General features: G+C 43.1%; 1 protein-coding gene across 3 annotated transcripts in view; it reads right to left on the reverse strand.

Moving 5' to 3' along the window:
- Positions 1-21,848, reverse strand: part of LOC140463549 (uridine-cytidine kinase-like 1) — a 184,918-nt gene that overhangs the window by 72,240 nt on the left and 90,830 nt on the right. For all 3 annotated transcript variants that reach the window (XM_072557694.1, XM_072557703.1, XM_072557712.1), the window contains exon 6: positions 10,645-10,834. In XM_072557694.1, coding sequence (XP_072413795.1) covers positions 10,645-10,834 — 190 coding nt within the window. The remainder of the gene's footprint in view (positions 1-10,644; positions 10,835-21,848) is intronic.

Raw genomic sequence — 21,848 nt, forward strand, 5'->3', positions numbered from 1 at the left:
GTCTTTACATGGTCTGGCCTTTCTGTGGCTCCAGAAACACAAAGTACTAACTCTTGTGCCCTCTTAAAGTAGCTTGAAAGCTACTCAATTTCGGGCAATTAGAGATGGGCAATAAATACTGGCCCAGCCAGCATCCCAAGAAAGATTTTTAAAAAGTTGCATATCATTTTGGTTCACTGCTTCTAAGGGTTTTACAAAAATATATTATAAGTTCACATCAATTCAATGATGTCTATTTCATTTCCATCTGTGAAGGCGTCAACAGATTACCCTTTGGCAGGCTAGTGAATCACTAGTGTAGGGGATAACAGAATAGAATCACAGAATTCCTACAGTGTGGAAGCAGGCCACTCAGCCCATTGAGTTCACATCGACCTCCAAAAAGCATTCCACTCGGACCCATCCCCCTGTGGTCCTGCATTTGCCATGGCTAATCCACCAAGCCTGCAAATCCCTGTATACTATGGACAATTTAGCATGGCTGATCCATCTCACCTGCACATCTCCGGATTGAGAGAGGAAATCAGAACATCCAGAGGAAAACCACACAGACTCAGGGAAGAATGTGTAAACTCTACACAGACAGTCACCAGAGGGTGGAAATGAATCCAGATCACTAGCACTGATTCAGCAGTGCTAATCACTGAGCCACCGGGCTGCATATTAACATGACAGAAGATTGGTTGGCCAGCAGAATAGAGAAAGCAAGCAAAATGGATTCTTGACCGATAGGCAAAATGTGACAAGTGGAATCAAAGCAGTCTATGCTGAGGTCCCTGCCGTTCACAATTAACCTGGATGTAGATTTGCTCACTGAGCTGGAAGGTTCATGTTCAGACGTTTCATCATCATACTAGGTAACATCTTCAATGAGCCTCCGGACAAAGCACTGCTCACATTTCTTGCTTTCTATGTTTATAGACAATAGACAATAGGTGCAGGAGTAGGCCATTCTGCCCTTCAAGCCTGCACCACCATTCATTATGATCATGGCTGATCATCCTCAATCAGTATCCTGTTCCTGCCTTATCTCCATAACCCTTGATTCCACTATCCTTGAGAGCTCTATCCAACTCTTTCTTAAACGAATCCAAGACTGGGCCTCCATTGCCATCTGGGGCAGAGCATCCCACACACCCACCACGCTCTGGGTGAAGAAGTTTCTCCTCATCTCTGTCCTAAATGGCCTACCCCTTATTTTTAAGCTGTGTCCTCTGGTTCGGGACTCACCCATCTGCGGAAACATGCTTCCTGCCTCCAGAGTGTCCAATCCTTTAATAATCTTATTCGTCTCAATCAGATCCTCTTTCAGTCTTCTAAACTCAAGGGTTTACAAGCCCAGTCACTGCAATCTTTCAACATAAGATAGTCCTGCCATTCTAGGAATTGACTTCGTGAACCTACGCTGCACTCCCTCAATAGCCAGAATGTCTTTCCTCAAATTTGGAGACCAGAACTGCACACAATATTTCAGATGCGGTCACACCAGGGCCCTGTACAGCTGCAGAAGAACCTCTTTGCTTCTATACTCAATCCCTCTTGTTATGAAGGCCAGCATGCTATTAGCTTTCTTCACTACCTGCTGTACCTGCATGGTTGCCTTCATTGACTGGTGTACAAGAACACCCAGACCTCTTTGTACTGCCCTTTACCTAACTTGACTCAGTTAGGTAGTAGGAGAAAGTGAGGACTGCAGATGCAGACCCCATTTCCTGAAGAAGGGCTCATGCCCGAAACGTCAATTCTCCTGCTCCTTGGATGCTGCCTGACCTGCTGCGCTTTTCCAGCAACACATTTTCAGCTCCATTTAGGTAGTAATCTGCCTTCCTATTTGGGTTTCCCTGGGTTGGTGGTGTCATTTCCTGTTCTTTTTCTCAGGGGTCCAAGTCAATCTGGTTGTTGATAGAGTTCCAGTCGGAATGCCATGCTTCTAGATATCTATACAGTGTATTCAAAAAGAGTGGGTACCCCATGAACACAGTCCGCCGATTTCTCAGCAACAAACTCTAACAAGTAGACAAAACGTGTCCTGAAACTCTAGCCACTCTCCCCTACATCAAAGACATCTGGGAAATGACTGCCAGACTACTGAAACTCCTTGGCATCATGGTAGCCCACAAACCCACCCACACATTAGACAGCAGCTAATGAACTTGAAAGACCCTATACAGACAACAAGCAAAACTCATGTCATTTACAAAATACCGTGCAACAAACTGTAACAAACACTACATTGGACAAACAGGCAGAAAACTAGCCTCAAAATGACATGACCCTCTCTCATTAGTATCCTTACATAGAGACAAAGAAGGACACCACTTCAACTGGGACAACACATCCATCCTAGGACAAGCCAAACAGAGACACGCACAAGAATTCCTATAAGCATGGCATTCCCACTGGAACTCTAACAACAACAATCGAGTTAGACCCCATTTACCACCCCCTGAGAAAAAGTACATGAAATGATATCACCACAGGAAATGACATCACCAACCCAAGGAAACCTAAACATATAAATAGAAATTAGCAACACCAGCAGTGCTTCGTCTGGATGGTCACTGAAGATGTTACTTCGTATGGTGACGAAACATCTGAAAATGAACCTTCCATCTCAGCGAGCAAACCTACACCTAGAACCTCAACCTGACCTACAAATCATCTCAAAACTTGTCCAAAAAATCAAAACAGATGGATCCAGCACACCACGCTACTACGGATTACCTAAAATTCACAAGCCAGGAGCGTCCCTCAGACCCATGGTCTCGCTACCTGGAACACCAACTTACAGATTGGCCAAGCAGCTACACCAAAAATTAAAACAGTTAGTTGAAGCCTCATGCCACTCCACCCAAGAATTCCTGAAGACAATCAAAGACACCAAGATAAAAGAGGATGAAATAATGATCTCTTTTGACATATAGCCCTGTTCACAACCATCAAAATCAATCTGGCCAAGAAAACACTGACTACATTATTAGAAGAACCAAAGGCACGTACACCAACACCACCAACTTCATCAGCAAGGATAATATCATCAAGCTTGTGGACCTAGCCTTATCACCCACTTCACCCTCAACAATAAAACCTCCGGCCAACCAACAGAATACCCATGGGATCACCAATATCATGACTTGAACAAACAGCTCTGCCAAATATCCAACCCAAACTTTGGGTCCACTACGTGGATGACACCTTTGTCATCACTAAATGAAACAAATTAGAGGAAACCTTCAAGAACATCAATATTACCCTTATTGGCTAAAAGTCACTAAAGAGGAGAAAAATAACAACAAACTGCCATTCCTAGAGCGAACAGCCAATGGGGAACTTCAAACCAGCGTCTATAGGAAAACAACACATAGGGACCAAATACAGCGGTACCTCAATTATCCGAATATCAATTATCCGAATATTGGATTTTCTGGAGGAGATCCCGAGGTTCCAATAGAAATATTACACCAAAGACGTGTTTCGAATACTGATGGCGTCTTTTGTTTACAGTGATTAAAAGTGAACTCGGTTTACTGAAATGCTGCTGAGAACAGTCCTCGACTGATGGGAGCCCAGGTACCGTCCCCAAATGACTGACCTTCCGCCTTCTCTCTCTCTCCCCCCACACTTTCGCTGGTGTTCTACATAGGTGTGTACCCTAAACCCCCCTTCCCCAGATAATGTCTCCAACATTTTCCTGTACAGGGCACAGGTGGAACCTGGTAAAACTGTGTGGGGTGTGCATGTATGTGTGTGCAGGGGTGTGTGCGCGCACGTGCATATGTGTACAGGGCAGTGTGTGTGGTGTGTGTGCGCGCATCACACACTATTTGGAGACTCACCCCCAAAAAGGCGGCTGCAGCAGTCTTGTTGGTGTCCGGTCCGGTTGCCCCAAAAGGGGGGTGGGGGTGGTGGGGGTGGGGGGTGGGGGGTGCAGGATGGCGGATGGGGTTGGACAGGATTGGGAGGAGGGCAGGGGTTGGGGCGGATTTGGAAGGAGGATGGAAGGCGGGGTGGGGGGGCGAATGGGAAAGGGTGATGGATGGAGTTGGTGGGGCAGTGTTGTATGGGGTGGGGTGCGGATGGAGGGCTGGTGTTGGACAGGGTTGTGGGGAGGTGGCAGTGTTGGATGGGGTTGAGGGGTGGGGTTGGCGGGTGCAGGGGGGACAAGAGGGTCTCGGGAGCTGTGTGCTGCTGCCAGTCTCTTGAATAGGGAGTGGTTTTGGATGGGGTTGGGGCAGGCAAAGGGTGGTGTTTGACAGGGTTGTTGGATGGGGTTGGGGGCGGTGTTGGACGGGGTGTGAGGGTGGTCGGGAGGGGGGGGGCAGTGTGGCTCCCATGCATTGTGCTGCTGCCTAGTCTGAACAGGGAGCAGATTTAATAGAAAACACCGAGCCCAAGAGGAAAGGCATTGAATTGATTAACCGAATAATCAATTATCCGAACAAAATAGAACCCGCCCATCTCGTTCGGATAATCAAGGTTCCCCTGTAAATACAAAGTGGGCCATGTCACCAGTGCTTCATCTGGAGGATCACTAATGATGTTACCTAGCATGGTGATAAAATGTCTGAAAATGAACCTTCCAGTTCAGTGAGCAAATGTACATCCAGAACCTCAACCTGAGCTACAAATCTGAGTCATAAAAAAATTAGTATACAGGGCAAGCAAATAATTAAGGCAGCTAATGGAACGCTACCTTTTATTATGAGTAGAATTGAACATAGCAGTAAGTATTTTCTGCTTCAATTATACAGGACATTAGCAAGACCACATCTCGAATACTATGTGCAGTTTTGGTCCCTTTATTTAAAGGAAGATATGTTGGCGACAACTCAAAGAAGGTTTACTGGATTAATACTTGGAATGAGGTGGTTGTCTTATGAGGAAAGGTTGGACCAGATTGGGCTTAGTTCCACTGGAGGTTAGAAGAATGACAGATGACTTGAAGTACATAAGGTCCTGTACGGTCTTGACAAGGTAAATGTGGAATTTAGATGAATTTAGAATGTAGATGAATTTAGAACTAGAGCAACTGTTTAAAAGTTAGGTCTCTTTTAAGGGCAGCGAGGAGGAAATTTTATTTTCTCTCAGAGTGTTGTGTGACTTTGGAACTCTTGTCTCAGAAGACAATGAAGGCAGGATTTTTAAGCCAGAGGTAGATAATCTCTTTATTCAGCAAGGAGATAAAAGGTTATTGCAATTAGAAGAGAATGTGGAATTCAAAGCACAAATCAGCTGTGACCTTATTAGATGGCAAAGCAGGCCTGAGGGGCCAAATGGCCTATTTCTGCTCCTTATTGCTGCTCATGTTGACAGCAACTTCAGAATTGCATGTTTAACTGCACATGTTCAGACACCAGAAGTTGTGTTGGTTTCACAAATAACAATGGCAAAACATTAACTGATTTGTTACTACTGCATTGCGAGATGAGGGACGCTAATTCAGTCAATTCTTGATCTTATTTTTTAGTTACAAAGCTGCGATCAATTGAGCAATAACTACTTAACTGTTTTGGAACTGGAGCAAAAAAAATATGGTGAATATTTGTCAATATGCTTGTGACCAGATATTTGCATATATGGTCTTTGAAAAATGAAAAAATGAGGACTGCAGATGCTGGAGTGGGATGCTGGAAAAGCACAACATGTCAGGCAGCATCAGAGGAACAGTAGAATCAATGTTTTGGGCAAGAGCCCTTCACCAGGAAGGACAAATAGTCTAGGAAAAGTTGATTACATGGCTGGTGTGTTCATTCTTGATATTATGTACATTATCCATTCTTGCAAAGTATAACTTGGTATAATGTTAGTATCAAGTAACCAAACACTGACTGTACGGAAAACGTAACTGACATTCCAGATCATGATACCACAGCAAGGGCTGATTATGTGGACCCATCAGCCTGGCAGCAGAAGAGCTTGTTCTTCAAACCCAAGTAGAATTGTGACTTGGTACTGCAATAGTAATGAAACTGTTCAGCTATATGATTTCCATAAACTGTTTCAGCGGATGCACTAAACTGGCTTTTTCTGAGGATTGCTATGGCAGTTTAAAGATTCACAAACATTTAAACGTTAGATGTAGAAAAATTAAAGCAATTGCAAATTTTAGAAATATTGAAAAAAAATATGGAAGAAAGAAATGTAACAGAAGGGAAATATAATGTTGAAGCACATGACAGAGCCTATCAGTGAATGGTTCAAAACACCAATGAAATTTATTCTGATAGATGACAAAATAGTCATCCTGCCATAAGCAGTAAATGCAAGACATCAGTCCACTAGATCTAGGACCATGCATAATACCTCCAGAATTCTGGAATACCTACCACAAAATACCAAAGTTACTGTTTATTCATGCACGACCTCAAAATTTTCATTGCTTCTTGTACCTGATCACATTGTGTCAAAACACACATTTAAATGAGAACATGCATTTGAAAAGGCTACAATGCATATTTCCAACAGTTTTACATGTCAAACCATTTTAATATAAACAGTCAATTACATCAAGGATGGCATCGGGGTGGTAATATAGCACACACTGATTCTCTGTAAAAGAATCAGTGCTGTTGTATAGGGCAGCTGTGATAAAATGTTCATTCAGTGCGCAAATCTGTTCGTTAGGGACGTCACTTCCTAATAAATCATGAGGAGGCTGGCATCAACTATTTATTTGTATTTTACTGTTGATAATTTACTTTTATAAGGAATGGAAATGCCACTGATAGATCCATAGTTGCCCACGGTCTGTTATTTCATCATTGTGTTTATGGTCTCTATAAGTATTTCCAATCTATTGCTAACCTGCGCTACAGCTTAGTACCCACTCATAAAGGTTGTAAAAAAACTCATCAATTGCATCCTTATTGTCATGGTATAAACTGCTGTGGAATATTGGATATTTTAAGGTTGGCTAAGAGTCAGAGTCATAGAAATGTACATCATGGAAACAGACTCTTCAGTCCAACTTTAGTCATGCCCATCAGATATCCTAAATTAGTCTAGTCCATCTACCAGCACTTGGCCCGTATGCCTCACAACACTTCCTATTCATATACCCAGCCAGCTTTTCAGATGCCTCCACCACTTCATCTGGCAGTTTATTCCATACATGCACCACCCTGTGTGTGAAAAAGTTGCCCGTTAGGTCCCTTTTCAATCTTTCCCTCTCACCTTAAACCTTTGCCTTGTAGTTCTGGACTCTCCCATCGCAGGGAAAATATCTTGTCTATTTACCCTATCCATACCCTATCTTGATTTTATAAGCCTCTATAAGATCATGCTTCAGCCTCTGATGCTCCAGAGAAAACAGCCCCAGCTTATTCAGCCTCTCCCTATAGCTCTAACCCTGTGTTTCTACTAGCTATGAAGTTCGAGGATAAGATTGCTTGATACTTCCAAGTCACTAACTTGAGCTGATTTTAAGTTCAGATATCATTATAATGTAAGCAGCAGACTCAGTTCAGCCATTCATCTAAATTATGACAGCTCTCACAAGTTGCAGGGAGCTTCCATCCACCGAAGTTCATTATTTTTATATCATTGGAAGTGAAGTACCGAGTGGTTTGTCAGAGTTGGGAAATTGTATCCCCTTGAACTAACTGCAATAACAGCTTTACTCAACAATAAAAAAAGTCTCATCCACTATAGTTCAGTTTTTGCAAGTGAGAATGTTTAACCTCTTCATCATCTAATCTTTCTTTTTGATTAAAGTCACTTCAGGATCTTATTTGCAAGAGATTCATGAGATACACAGCAGATACAACCATCTGGAAAGTCCTAATGGATGAAATGACAGCAGCCACTTGGTTGCCCTGTGTCCAAAAAACAAACTGAGTTCAAACTGGAGCCAAATTACTGATTCAGTGTTCCAGTGACTGCAAGTATTCAATCTATGAAAATTAATCAAGTTTTTTTAAGATCATCCCAAGGAATGTTATAAAGAATAAAAACAGGGCAGACAGGGACCATACCCCACATTTGAACAAACAAAATTCAGCTTACTCTGCCATTGATAAAGATCATGGATAATCTGTTTTTGTTTTGAATTGCACATTCTCATCTACTGTTTAGATCCATTGTACTCTGAAAGTGGCATGCGGCATGCTTTCCTTCATCGGACATGGTATGGAGTACAAGAGTTGACAGGTCATGTTGTATAGGACTTTGGGTTTGGCCACATTTAGAATTCCCCTCTCACCTTAAACCTAAGCCCTCTAGGTTTTGGACTCCTTGATTATTCACCTTATTTTTCCCCTCATGATTTTATAAACCTCTATAAAGGTTTATAGCCTCCTACACTCCATGGAAAAAAGTCCCAGCCTATCCAGTCTCTCCTTACAATTCAAGCACTCCAGTCTTGGTAATATCCTTGTACATCTGTTTTGCAACTTCTTTCAGTTTAATAATATCCTTCCTTTGGCAAGGTAACTAGAACTGTACACAGTAGTCAAATGTGGCCTCAATAATGTTTTGTACAATTGTAACATGACATCCCAACTCCTGTTCCCAATGCTCTAATCAATGAATGCAAACATACCAAACGCCCTCTTCACCACCCTGTCTACCTGTCAAAGAACACCTTGCCACTTTCAAGGAACCATGTACCTGCACCCCTAGGTCCATCTTCCGCAGCTACACTGGAACCACCCCCCCCCCACATTTTCCTCCGCTACATCGATGATTGTATCGGCGCTGCTTCGTGCTCCCACAAGGAGGTTGAACAGTTCATCCACTTTACCAACACCTTCCACCTCGACCTCAAATTTAACTGGACCGTCTCAGACTCCTCCCTCCCCTTCCTAGACCTCTCTGTTTCTATCTCGGGCGACCGAATCAACACAGACATTTACTATAAACCGACCGACTCCCACAGCTACCTAGACTACACCTCTTCCCACCCTGCCCCCTGTAAAAACACCAGCCCATATTCCCAATTCCTTCGTCTCCGCCGCATCTGCTCCCAGGAGGACCAGTTCCAATACCGAACAACCCAGATGGCCTCCTTCTTCAAAGACCGCAATATCCCCCCAGACGTGATCGACGATGCTCTCCACCGCATTTCCTCCACTTCCCGCTTCTCTGCCCTTGAGCCCCGCCCCTCCAATCGCCACCAGGACAGAACCCCACTGGTCCTCACCTACCACCCCACCAACCTCCATATACATCATATCCGCCATTTCCAAACGGACCCCACTACCAGAGATATATTTCCCTCCCCTCCCCTATCAACGCTCCAAAAAGACCACTCCCTCCGTGACTCCCTTGTCAGGTCCACACCCCCCACCAACCCGACCTCACTCCCGGCACCTTCCCCTGCAACCGCAAGAAATGCAAAACTTGCGCCCACACCTCCCCCCTTACTTCCCTCCAAGGCCCCAAGGGATCCTTCCATATCTGCCACAAATTCACCTGCACCTCCACACACATCATTTACTGCATCCGCTGCACCCGATGTGGCCTCCTCTATATTGGGGAGACAAGCCGCCTACTTGTGGAACGTTTCAGTGAACACCTCTGGGATACCCGGACCAACCAACCCAACCGCCCCATGGCTGAACACTTCAACTCCCCCTCCCACTCCACCAAGGTCATGCAGGTCCTTGGACTCCTCCATCGCCAGACCATAGCAACATGACGGCTGGAGGAAGAGCACCTCATCTTCCGTCTAGGAACCCTCCAACCACAAGGGATGAACTCAGATTTCTCCAGTTTCCTCATTTCACCTCCCCCCACCTTGTCTCAATCCCAACCCTCGAACTCAGCACCACCTTCCTAACCTGCAATCTTCTTCCTGACCTCTCTGCCCCCACCCCCAGTCCGGCCTATCACCCTCACCTTAACCTCCTTCCACCTATCGCATTTCCAACGCCCCTCCCCCAAGTCCCTCCTCCCTACCTTTTATCTTAGCCTGCTTGGCACACTCTCCTCATTCCTGAAGAAGGGCTCATGCCCGAAAGGTCGATTCTCCTGCTCCTTGGATGCTGCCTGACCTGCTGCGCTTTTTCAGCAACACATTTTCAGCTCTGACCATAAATTCTGTCAGCAATTATGGCTGTCATTTCTACAGGAATTCTCCAAAATTTAATGAGCATTGAGAGCACTTGACAAAGAACTGGAGTGTAGAGCTAAAGTGAATGGATAAATATTGGCCAAATTTGAAACGCTTCCCAAAGTTCAAAGAACTTTTAATTTTAGGATTACAGTTTAGTGAATAAAGTCAGATTCTATTTTTATAATCAGACTTCTGGAATTTTTAACCAATGCCTTGAATATTACATTTGGCAATTTTTTCCATGCATCACTTTAGCAGATGTTTCCATGATGGAGTTAATCTGTATTGGTAGCAACTAAAATAACCAGATTCAGGTAAGTAATCAAATAAAGTAAATGAACTAAAGGTCTTCATTCAGGTGTAGCATAACCTCTGCCATATTTGCAAAGTGTCATTGGATCTTAATTTTAAAACTTCAAGGATTAAATTTCTGATCTATGTTTTGCTCACTTTCTTCCCACTCCAATTATAAATTAAATGTGAAGCAAAAGGCACTTACATAAAAGAAGCCAGGCACATGTTTCAAATTCTTGCATTTTTCAGTTCAATAAAAACAACTAGGTCCTATTTATGGTATAAGTTATTCTTACCTCGAGGAACCACAATGTCTGACAGCTGTACAGTTGGTTCTATGTACTGTTCAAAGGCAGGCTTGACAAACTTGTTGTATTGTTTGATGACACCAACAATGTCACGACCCCTCTCGGATATATCTCTTTTTAGCCGTCGAACAAGTCTTATGTCAGAGTCAGTGTCCACAAAAACTTTCATATCCAATAGCTACGAAAAACCCAAAAGTAATAATTTCATTTAAAAGAAATTCTATAATTTTGGAAAAATGGGATAAAATGTCAATGTTTTAATTTACATTACCACTGCATTATTTTTACTGACCAAATGTAACACAGCAAGATAAAAGATTTTTTGTCTGTGTTGTAGATATTTATATTAGATGCAAAAGAAAGTCCATTCTAACAGAAAACAAATCATAAGGAACCTTAGATGCAACGTAATGTAATTGTCTGAATCTTGCACAATGAACAAGCACCAGAGAATTACTGATCTCATACATAAGTATCACTCTGCTTTGATTCCCTGCATTTTCACTCCTTTTTCTGTAGCAGTCGTGGATGTATAATGGCAAGTTCATTCACTTACCAACACATCAAACAGTTGTGGGATACTAAAGCAGTTTTTCAGTGTGGTAAATGTATGGAGGGGTGGCAAGGTGGGTGAATGGATATATAAACCAGGTGCTGGTCAGTTGGGAATGTGGTGTTAGGGACTCAGAACAGTCCAGAGTTGGGATATTTGTTGGGGTGGGGAGGGTAAACTGCACATGTGAGGGGACAGGGAGAAGTGTCAGGAGTTAAGAGCAAGTTTCAACTCCTAGAACCTTTCCTGGCTAACTAGTGAATCAGAAATATCCAAAGCATCTGAAATGGGAATACTATCACTTGAAAATTTCCATCACTTGAAAATTCCTTCCAAGCCACACATCATCTTGACTCGAAACTGTATCACATGAATTTCAATGATGTGGATGTTACATGTAGAAGTTCAAATATTAGACGCTGTAAGCTTCGATTTCTGGTTTTCAATTAGTAACCAGTAGGTTTTTCTAAGTGTCCGAAGCTAATTGTTAACTTGCAATCATATCGCTGGCTATGGTGATTGCTTCTAAAAACAGTTTTTGAAGCTTAGCTGCAGAATGAATGAGTTTGCTGCACAATGCATCTTTTTTTTATTTTACTAAACAGGTCTGGTTGCATCTGAATAGAGTTTTGTTTTGGGGGTGGGGAGGGGGTTGACTGGCCCCAAATTGTCACTGGACCCAAAACTGTTGCCAGACATGCTGAGTTTCTCCAGGAATTTCTGTCTTTGTAAGATTCACTTTTAACTCTGGATAGCGTTAGTTTTGTGAAGCCCTTCGAAAAATATATATTTGTGTTTATTCATTTGTTGGATGTGAATGTCATTGGCTGGCTACATTTATTGCCCACCCCTAGTTGTCCTTGAGTAGGTAGTGGTGGACTACCTTCTTGAACCATGACAGTCCACCTGATGTGGGCTGACCCACAATGCCATTAGGGAGGGAATCCAGGATTTTTGACCCACCTTGTATTAAAAGGCTACAAAGTGAGATAGGTCCTCAGAATGAAAAGGCAGTGTTAGTTCCAGACCAGGCAAAACCCAGAAGTGGTTACTTAAGCTGAGTGTATTAGAACTCAAGTGTATGATGGCTCCAGAAAAAGGGTAGCTACAGTTTCAGTTTAAAAATTGAAGTCATAAGCCAAGGTGAGGTGTTAGGTACAGGGACTCTTTTTTTTTGAGTACTATATTTTCAGTGTATTTTTAGAACATTACAGCGCAGTACCGGCCTTTCGGCCCTCGATTTTTGTATCTTAACAAATTCAAAAAGGACTGTTTTATGAGCAATGGAATGGTACTTCTACTGCGTGTTTAAATTCTTTGAATTTGTGTTCTAATTAGATAGATGAAATTGAATAATTCAAACTATGTTCCTTTGATAATAAGCTTGTTTTGTTGTTAAGGCAAAATCTGCAGTGTGCTTTTGTTCAGAGAGAGACCCCTTCATCAAAACCAAAACTAACAAAAATATGATCTAACAAGCTAAACTTCTGTCTCATAACCAGTTAGTGCTGCTAGTCTGTGTAATTGCAGGCGAGTTAGCTTTAGTGCGGAAGTTTAGCAAGGTAAAAGCAAGGTAAGATTCTTTTGTCTTTCTTAGTGTAAATGGGCAGAGACGGCAGTTAGGGCAATGGTATGCTCCTCCTGCCAGATGCGAGAGATCAGGGAGCAGTCTAGTGTCCCTGACAACTATGCCTGCAGCTGCAGCTCCTCACAAAGGGCATTGTTCGGTTAGAACAGAGGTTGGACACCCTGAGGGCCATACAGAGCATCATAGACACTAGTTACAGGCAGGTGATCACACCACTGGTTCAGTCAGGCAGATGGGTTACCACCAGGAGAGATAGGCAGGTAGTGCAGGAGTCTCTCATGGCTCTTCCCCTCTTCATTCCTGATGAAGGGCTTATGCTCGAAACGTTGATTCTCCTGCTCTTCGGATGCTGCCTAACCTGCTGTGCTTTTCTAACACCACACTCTTGACTCTGATCTCCAGCATCTGCAGTCCTCACTTTCCCCTAGTTGATTTCTTCCCTCTCTAACAGGTATACTGTTTTGGATACCATTGGGCGGATATCCTCTTAGGGGATTATAACAGTAGCAGCCAGACCTGTGGCAACACAACTGGTTCTGCTCTATAGCAGGGTTGGGCAAGATCCAAATGAACGATAGTGGTAGGAAACTCACTCGTTAGAGGGACAGACGGATGCTTCTGAGCCACATTTGAGACTCCAGGATGGTGTGCTGCCTCTCTGGTGCCAGAGTCAAGGACATTTCTTGAGTGGTTACACAAAACTCTCAAGGGGGTGAGCTGCCAGAGGTCATTGTGCACATTGGTACAAATAACACAGGTAGAAAGAGGGATGACCTGTGGAATGAGTATAGGGAGTTAGGAGAGAGGCTGTAAAGCAGGACCTCTGGGTAATAATCTCTCGGTTACTACCAGTGACACGTGCTAGTGAGGCAATGAATAGCAATTAATATGAGAGATGAGTACTGTTGTGGATACTGTTGGAGTGGATAGCCTCTATAGGGATTATAACAGCAGCACCTAGACCTGTGGCAACACAACTGGCTCTGCTCTATAGGAGGGTTGAGCACGATCCAAGTGAGCGATAGTGGTAGGAGACTCACGAGTTAGAGGCACAGACAGGTGTTTCTATCGCCACATTCGAGAGGATCAGCCCCGATCTTACTGAATGGCAGAGCAGGCTCGAAGAACTAGATGGCCTACTCCTGCTCCTAGTTCTTATGTTATATAATTGGGAGGAGCTGTTATCAGGTGAAGTCCACATTTGACACGTGGCAATTATTTAAAGACTTGCTGATGACAGCTGAGGACCAGCATGTTCCAGTAAGAAGGAAGGACAAGGATGGCAAGGTAAGGGACCCTTAGATAACAAGGGAGGTTGTGCATTTAGTCAAAAGAGAAAAAAGAAATGTAATAAATTAGGTTTAGGAAGCTAAAATCAGACTGAGCAGTATAAAGAAAACAGACAAGAACTGCAGGGAATTAGGAGAGCAAGAAGGGGTCATGAAATGACCTTGACAAGTAGAGTTAAAGAGAATCCCAAGGCGTTCTTTACATACTTAAAAAGCAAGAAGATAACTAGGAAGAAAGTAGGACCACTCAATGATAAAGGAGGAAGTATGTGCTTGGAGGCAGAGAATGTGAGTTAGATTGTAAATGAATACTTTGACTCAGTATTTACTAAGGAGAAGGAAATGTGGAACAGTCAAATTTGGAACATGGCAATATGGTACGGCATTTTGAGATCAAGAAAGAAGTAGTGTTGGGTCTCTTGAAGAACATTGAAGTTGATAAGTCCCCAGGGCCTGATGGTATCTACTGCAGGTTCTGAGACAGGCAAGATATTTGCACCTTTATTAGTTACCTGTGAGTAGCTAATGTTGTTCCTCTGTTCAAGAAGGGAAACAGAGGCAATCAAGGAAACTATAGCCCAACTAGTTGATTAACCAGTACAAAATCCTGTATGGCCAATGAGCCTGGCCAGGTGACTGCCTTTTCAGAGGGAGAGCATTTTGGAAACAGTAATCACAACTTCTTAAGTGAGTCTCACATCGGTGGTTGGGAAGCTACTGGAGAGAATTCTTAAGGGTAGGGGTTACATGGTTATGGAAAAGCATGACCTGATTAAGGACAGTCAGCATGGCTTTGTGCAGGGCAGGTCATGTCTTACTAACTTGATTGTATTGTTCAAGGAGGTGACAAAGGTGATCAATGAGGAGTAGATGTTGACTACATGGATTTTAGTAAAGCTTTTGACTAGGACCCTCATGGTGGGCTCATCCAGAAGATTAAGATGGATGGCATCCATGGTGACTTGGCTGCGTGGATTCAGAATTGGCTTGCCCATAGAAGGAATAGAAGGGTAGTGGTGGAAGGGTATTTTTCAGGCTGGAGGTCTGTGACTAGTGGTGTTCAGCAGACATCCATACTGAGACCTTTTCTGTTTATGATATATATGAATGACTTGGATGAAAATTAAGATGGTAAGTTTGCAGATGATAGAAAGACTGGTGGAGTTGTGCATAGTGTAGAAGGTTGTCAAAGGACACAGTGGGCTACAGATCAATTGCTGACATGGTTGGAGAAATGGCAGGTGGAGTTTAATCCATGTAAGTGTGAGGTGCTGCCCTTTGGGAGATCAAACGTTAAGAAAAAATATACGTTAAGGACCCTGAATGACATTGATGTACAGAATGGAATTCAAGTCCATGGCTCTGTGAAAGTGACCACGCAAGTAGATAGGGTGGTAAAGAATGTGTTTGGCATGCTTATCTTTATTGGTCGGAAAGTTGAATACAAGAGTCAGGATATCAGTTTGCAGTTCTTATAAGGCTTTGGTTAGGTCACACTTAGAGTATTGCGATCAATTCTGGTCGCTACGTTGCAGGAAGGATGTGGAGGCTTTGAAGAGGGTGCAGAAAAGGTTTACCAGGACGTTATCTAGATTAGAGGGAATGAGCTATAAGGAGAGGTGAAAAAAATTCAGTTTGTTTTCTCTTGAGTGGCAGAGGCTGAGGAGAGACTTGATAGAAGTCTATGAAATTATGAGATGCATAGGTAGGGTTCACAGTCAGAATTTTTTTTCCCCAGAGATGAAATATCTAAATTCAGGGGGCATGCATCTAAGATGAGAGGAGGAGGGGAGGGAGAATTCAAAGGAGATGTGAGGGGCAAGTCTTTTTTAAACCTAGACAGTGATAGGAATCTCGAACACATTGTCTGGGGTGGTGGTGGAAACAGACACAATGGGGGCATTTAAAGAGACTTTCAAATAAGCACACGATGTTGCAAGGAATGTGGGGATATGGATCAAAGGCAGGCAATAGAGATTAGTTTGATTTGGCACCATGTTCGGCACAACATCGAGGCTCAAAGAGTCCATTCCTGTCCTGCATTGTTCTATGTCTGGAATCAGACTTGTCCAATAATAATGGGACAGCACGGTGGCTCAGTGGTTAGCACTGCTGCTTCACAGCACATAGAACAATACAGTGCAGAACAGACACTTCGGCCCTCGATGTTGCGCCAACCTGTGAACTATTCTCAGCTCGTCCCCCTATACTATCCCAAAATCATCCATGTGCTTATCTAAGGATTGTTAAATCTCCTTAATGTGGCTGAGTTGACTATATTTGCAGGTAGGGCATTCCACACCCTTACCCACTCTCTGCATAAAAGACTTTCCTCTGACATCTGTCTTAAATCTATGACCCCTCAATTTGTAGTTATCCCCTCTCATACAAGCTGACGTCATCCTACTGTCTACCCTATCTAATCCTCTGATCATCTTGTATGTCTCTATCAAATTCCCCCTTAGCCGCCTGCTTTCCAATGAGAACAGACCCAAGTCTCTCAGCCTTTCCTCATAAGGCCTTCCCTCCAGACCAGGCAACATCCTGGTAAATCTCCTCTGCACCTTTTCCAATGCTTCCACATCCTTCCTGTAATGGAGCGATCAGAAGTGTACACAATATTCCAAATGTGGCTGCGTTTTGTATAGTTGCAACATAATATTGCAGTTCCAGAACTCAATCCCTCTACCAATGAAACCTAACACATCTTCTTCACAGCACTATCCACCTGGGTGGCAACTTTCAGGGATCCATGTACATGGATTCCAAGATCCCTCTGCATATCCACACTACCAAGAATCTTTCCATTGACCTGGTACTCTGCCTTCCTGTTATTCTTCCCAAAGTGCATCACCTCACATTTAGCTGCATGGAACTCTATTTGCGACCCTTCAGCCCAATTCTGCAGTTTATCCAAGTCCCCTTGCAACCTGTAACATTCTTCCAAACTGTTCACTACTCCACCGACTTTAGTGTCGCAGTGGTCCCAAAACAGATCCTTGTGGCACACCACTAATAACTGGACTCCAGACTGAATATTTTCCATCAACCACCACTCGCTGCCTTCTTCCAGAAAGCCAGTTTCTAATCCAAACTGCTGAATCACCCTCAATTCCATGCCTCTGTATTTTCTCCATCAGCCTACCATGTGGGACACTGGTTCAATTCCACCCTCATGTGGAGTTTGCACTTTCTCCTTGTGTTTGCGTGGGTTTCCTCCGGGTGTTCTGGTTTCCTCCCACAGTCCACAACTGCACAGATTAGGTGGATTGGCCATGCTAATTGCCCATTGTGTCTAGAGTATGCAGGCTAGGTGAGTTAGCCACAGGAAATGCAGAGTTATAGGATAGGGACATGGGTCTGGTGGAGTGCTCTTCGCGGGGGGTTGGTATGGACTCAACAGGCCAAATGGCCTGCTCCCACACTTTTGGGATTTTATTTTATTCTATGAGTAAAATCAGCTGGGGTTACAACACTTTACTGTCATTTGGTGAGATTCCTGGAATTCTCATTTTCTCTATATCACAGTTCAAGGCAGCAGCTCTCCGCCAACTTCTGAAGGGCAAGTCAGGGTGAGCAATAAATGCTGTTCTAATAAACAAATAAATTTAAAAGCATGCAATTTGGTCTTGGCACACAGTCTTGCCTAGTTGGATAGCTTACTTTTAACTGTCTTGGAAGCCAACCCACTCACTGAAACCGCTGAAAGCAGCATAGTAATGTGACTTTAAAAAGGTTAATTAGGGGAATAGATAGTATCCTTTGTAGGCAGGATTGAAAGTCCTGCAAGGTATGTTGCCTGCCCAGTGCCAGGGTAAAGGATATCTCTGACTGCTTGAAAAGATACTGGAGAGGGAGGGGGAGGATCCAGTTGTTGTGGTCCATGCCAGAACAAACAACATAGGCCAGACTAGGAAAGAGAACTTATTCAGGGATTACCAGGAGCCAGGAACCAAATTAAAGAACAGGTCCTCAAGGTATAGAAGCTCTGGATTACTGCTTGAGCCACGTGCAAATTGGCTTAGGGCCACAAGAATAAGGGAAGTAAACACGTGGCTAAGAGAGTGGTGTGGGAAAAAGGGGTTTCTTTCATCAGGCAGTGGCATCGGTATTGAAACAGGAGGGATTATACCGCTGGACAGTCTCTACCTGAACCAAGCTGGGACCAATGTTCTCACGAAAAGGGTAAATAGACTGGTCAACAGGACTTTAAACTAGAAAGTGGGAAACAAAGCAGCAGATTAATATCCATAGGGGTGGATTCAACTGTGTGAAAAATATGAAAGAAATGGCAGGGAAGGAGAACTCAGGAGAGGTTATTAAAGTCTCCAGCACAAACACGAATAGGACACAGTGTTTGGACAAGGTTAGCAATCAAACTTCAAGCACACTAGACAAACAAATGAGAATGAGAAGAAGAACAGTGAATATAGGACTGAAGGGGTTATATCTGAATGCAAGCAGTATAAGGAATAAGGTAAATTAGCTTTTTGCGCAGATCGAAATTGGCAGGTATGATGTGGTGGGCATCACGGAGATGTAGCTGCAAGGAGATTGGGATTGGGAGCTGAATATTTTTAGATTAGATTACTCAACAGACAATCAAGGTATCTTAGATTAGATTACAGTGTGGAAACAGGCCCTTCGGCCCAACAATCCCAGGATATATATCCGATCAAAAAGATAGGCAGGTGGGCAGAGGAGGTGGGACTGCCCTATTAGTAAGAAATGAAATTAAATCAGTAATAAGAAACTAAGTAAAGTCAGATGGCATAGAAACTGTGTGGGTAGAATTGAGGAACTACAAAAGGTGAAAAAAACCATAGTTGGAGTTATGTACAGGCCTCCAAACAGTAGTCAAGAGCTGGGGTGCAAGATATACCAGATAGAAAACATGTTTGACCAGGCAAAGTTACAGTGATCATGGAGGATTTCAAGATGCAGGTGGACTGGGAAAATCAGGTTGGTAGTGGATTGCAAGAAAAGGAATTGGTGGAATGTGTGCAAGATGGCTTTTTGGAGCAGATTGTGGTGGAGCCCACTAGGGAACAGGTAATACTGGATTTAGCTTTGTGCAATGAGGCAGACTTGACAAGGGAGCTTAAGGTGAAGGAACCCTTTGCAATTTGAGAGGGAGATGATAAAATCAGAATTAAGGGTATTACAGCTAGATAAAAGCAACTATTTAGGCATGAGGGAGAAGCTGGGCTGAATTGACTGGGAGAGAAGCCTTGCAGGAAAGAGAGTGGAACATCACTGGCAGGAGTTTCTGGGAGTAATTAAGGAGACACAGCAAAAATTCATCCCAAGGAGAAAGAAGTATGGTACAGGAAGGGTGAGGCAACCATGGCTGACTAGGGAAGTCAGGGATAGCATAAATGCAGCATGGAAAGCATGTAATGTGGCAAAGGGCATTGGGAAACCAGAGGATTGGGAAGCTTGCAAAGACCAACAAGAAAAGAAATAGGATGGAGAAGATTAAATATGAGGGTAAGCTAGCCAGTAATATTAAGGAAGACTGTAAGAGTATATTTAGATATATAAAGGGCAAAAGACAGGCAAAAGTAGAAATTTGACTGCTGGAAAAGGATGCTGGAGAGATAGTAGTGAGGAACAAGGAAATGGCTGAGGAACTGACTAATTACTTCATGTCAGTCTTCATGGTAGAAGACATAAGTAATACTCCAAAAATTCAAGAGAGTCAGCGGGCAGACTGTATGGTGGCCATCTCTAAGGAGAAGGTGTTAGAAAAAAATGAAAGGCCTGAAGGTGGATAAATCACCTGGACCAGATAGACCAAACCCCAGAGTTCTAAAGGAGATAGCTGAAGATATAGTGGAGGTATTAATGGTGATCCTTCAGGAATCACTAGAATCTGGGAGGGTCCCAGAGGACTGGAAAGTCACTAAAGTGACACCCCTGTTTAAAATGGCAGTAAATCAAAATTACAGATGAATTAGCCTAACGTTGGTCGTGGAATGCATTGGGAAGGATGCGATTTCTGAATACTTGGAAGTGTCTGGTAAAATTGGGCAAAGTCTGCATGGCTTCATCAAGGGGAAGTCATGGCTGACAAATCTGCTAGAATTCTTTGAGGGAGTAACGAACAGGTTAGACCAAAGAGAACCAATGGATATTATCTACCTGAATTTCAGGAAGGCCTTTGACAAGGTACTGCACAGGAGGCTGCTGAGTAAGATAAGGGCAAGGTGCTAGTATGGATAGAAGCCTGGCTGTCTGGCGGAGAGTAGAAAGTGGGGATAAAAGGGTCTTTCTCAAGATGGCAGCCAGTGACAAGTGGTGTCCTGCAAGGGTCACTGTTGGAACCACAACTTGCCACTTTATACATTAACAATCTAGATGAAAGAACTAAGGACATTCTGGCTAAGTTTGCAGACAATACAAAGATAGATGGGCAGGTAGCATTGAGGAGGTAGGAATTTGGACAGGTGAGGAGAGTGGACAAAGAAATGACAGATGGAGTACATCTTGGCAATGTGAGGTCATGCACTTTGGTTAAAAAAGTAGAAGCATGGACTATTTTCGGAATGGGCAGAAAATTCAGAAGTCTGAAGTACAAACACACTTGGGAGTTCCAGTTCAGGATAGTCTCAAGGCAAACTTGCAGGTTGAGTCAGTGGTTAGGAACACAAATGCAATGTTGGTATTTATTTTGAGGATTTGAATATAAAAGCAGGGATGTACTTCTGAGGTTCTACAAGGTTCTGGTCAGACCACATTTGGAGCATTGTGCGCACTTTTGGGCCCTATATCTCAGGAAGGATGGACTGGTCCTGGAGTGGGTTCAGACGAGGTTAATGACAATGGTCCCAGGAATGAAAAACTTAACATATGAGTTTGAAGACTCTGGGTCTATACTCACTAGAGTTTAGAAGGATGAAGGGTGATATAATTGAAACTTACATGATGCTGAGTGGTCTGGACAAAGTGGATATTCGGAAGATGTTTCCATTGGTAAGACAGACTAGGACATGAGGGCACATCTTTAAAGTAAAGGGAAGACCTTTTAAAACGGAGATAAGGATAAAATTCTTCAGCCAGAGAGTCATGAATCTATGGAATTCACTGCCACAGAAGGTTGTGGAGGCCAGGTCACTGAGTATACTTAAGAGGGAGATAGATTCTTGATCGATAACAAGATCAAGAGTTACAGGGTGCAAGTGGGAGAACAGGGTTGAGAAACTTATCAGCCATGATTAGAATTGTGGAGCAGATGGGACTGAATGGGCTAATTTCTGCTCCTATGGCCAGTTCTCCCAAATCAGGCTTTCTAGTTTTTTGTTTAGCTGTAGTAGTGAGAAGTTGTTTGGGTCCCAGAAGTGTTGGGGCTTCAGTAAATGACTCTTAACTGTGACTTTCCCAGAAATCTCTCTTGACGTTTAACTGCATGCAAGAATCTGCATCTTAATTTACCTTTTTGCCAAGGGGGCGTGTTTATGGGATGTTATTATATTGGAACAATTAATTAGTGATGGGTACTGTATCTATTATTTGGTTAAGAATTTCTAAATTCGTCTTTCTTTTGTTTGTATTTTAACTATAATGTTTAAATAAATTGTGTTTTGCTTCACATTGAGTCATTTGATCAGTTCTGTCACATTTGGAACATTCACTTCACATCTACCTTTAAAATAAGGTTACCTTCCTGAAAAAGTTTGAAGCGGTCTGGTCTGGTCCATAACAGTACCATAGAAAAAAATAAGCTAAAGAGAGTTCATACTATTGCCCTGGAAACTATGGA

Source organism: Chiloscyllium punctatum, chromosome 3 (genome assembly GCF_047496795.1).
Source record: "Chiloscyllium punctatum isolate Juve2018m chromosome 3, sChiPun1.3, whole genome shotgun sequence".
Lineage (NCBI taxonomy): Eukaryota > Metazoa > Chordata > Chondrichthyes > Orectolobiformes > Hemiscylliidae > Chiloscyllium > Chiloscyllium punctatum.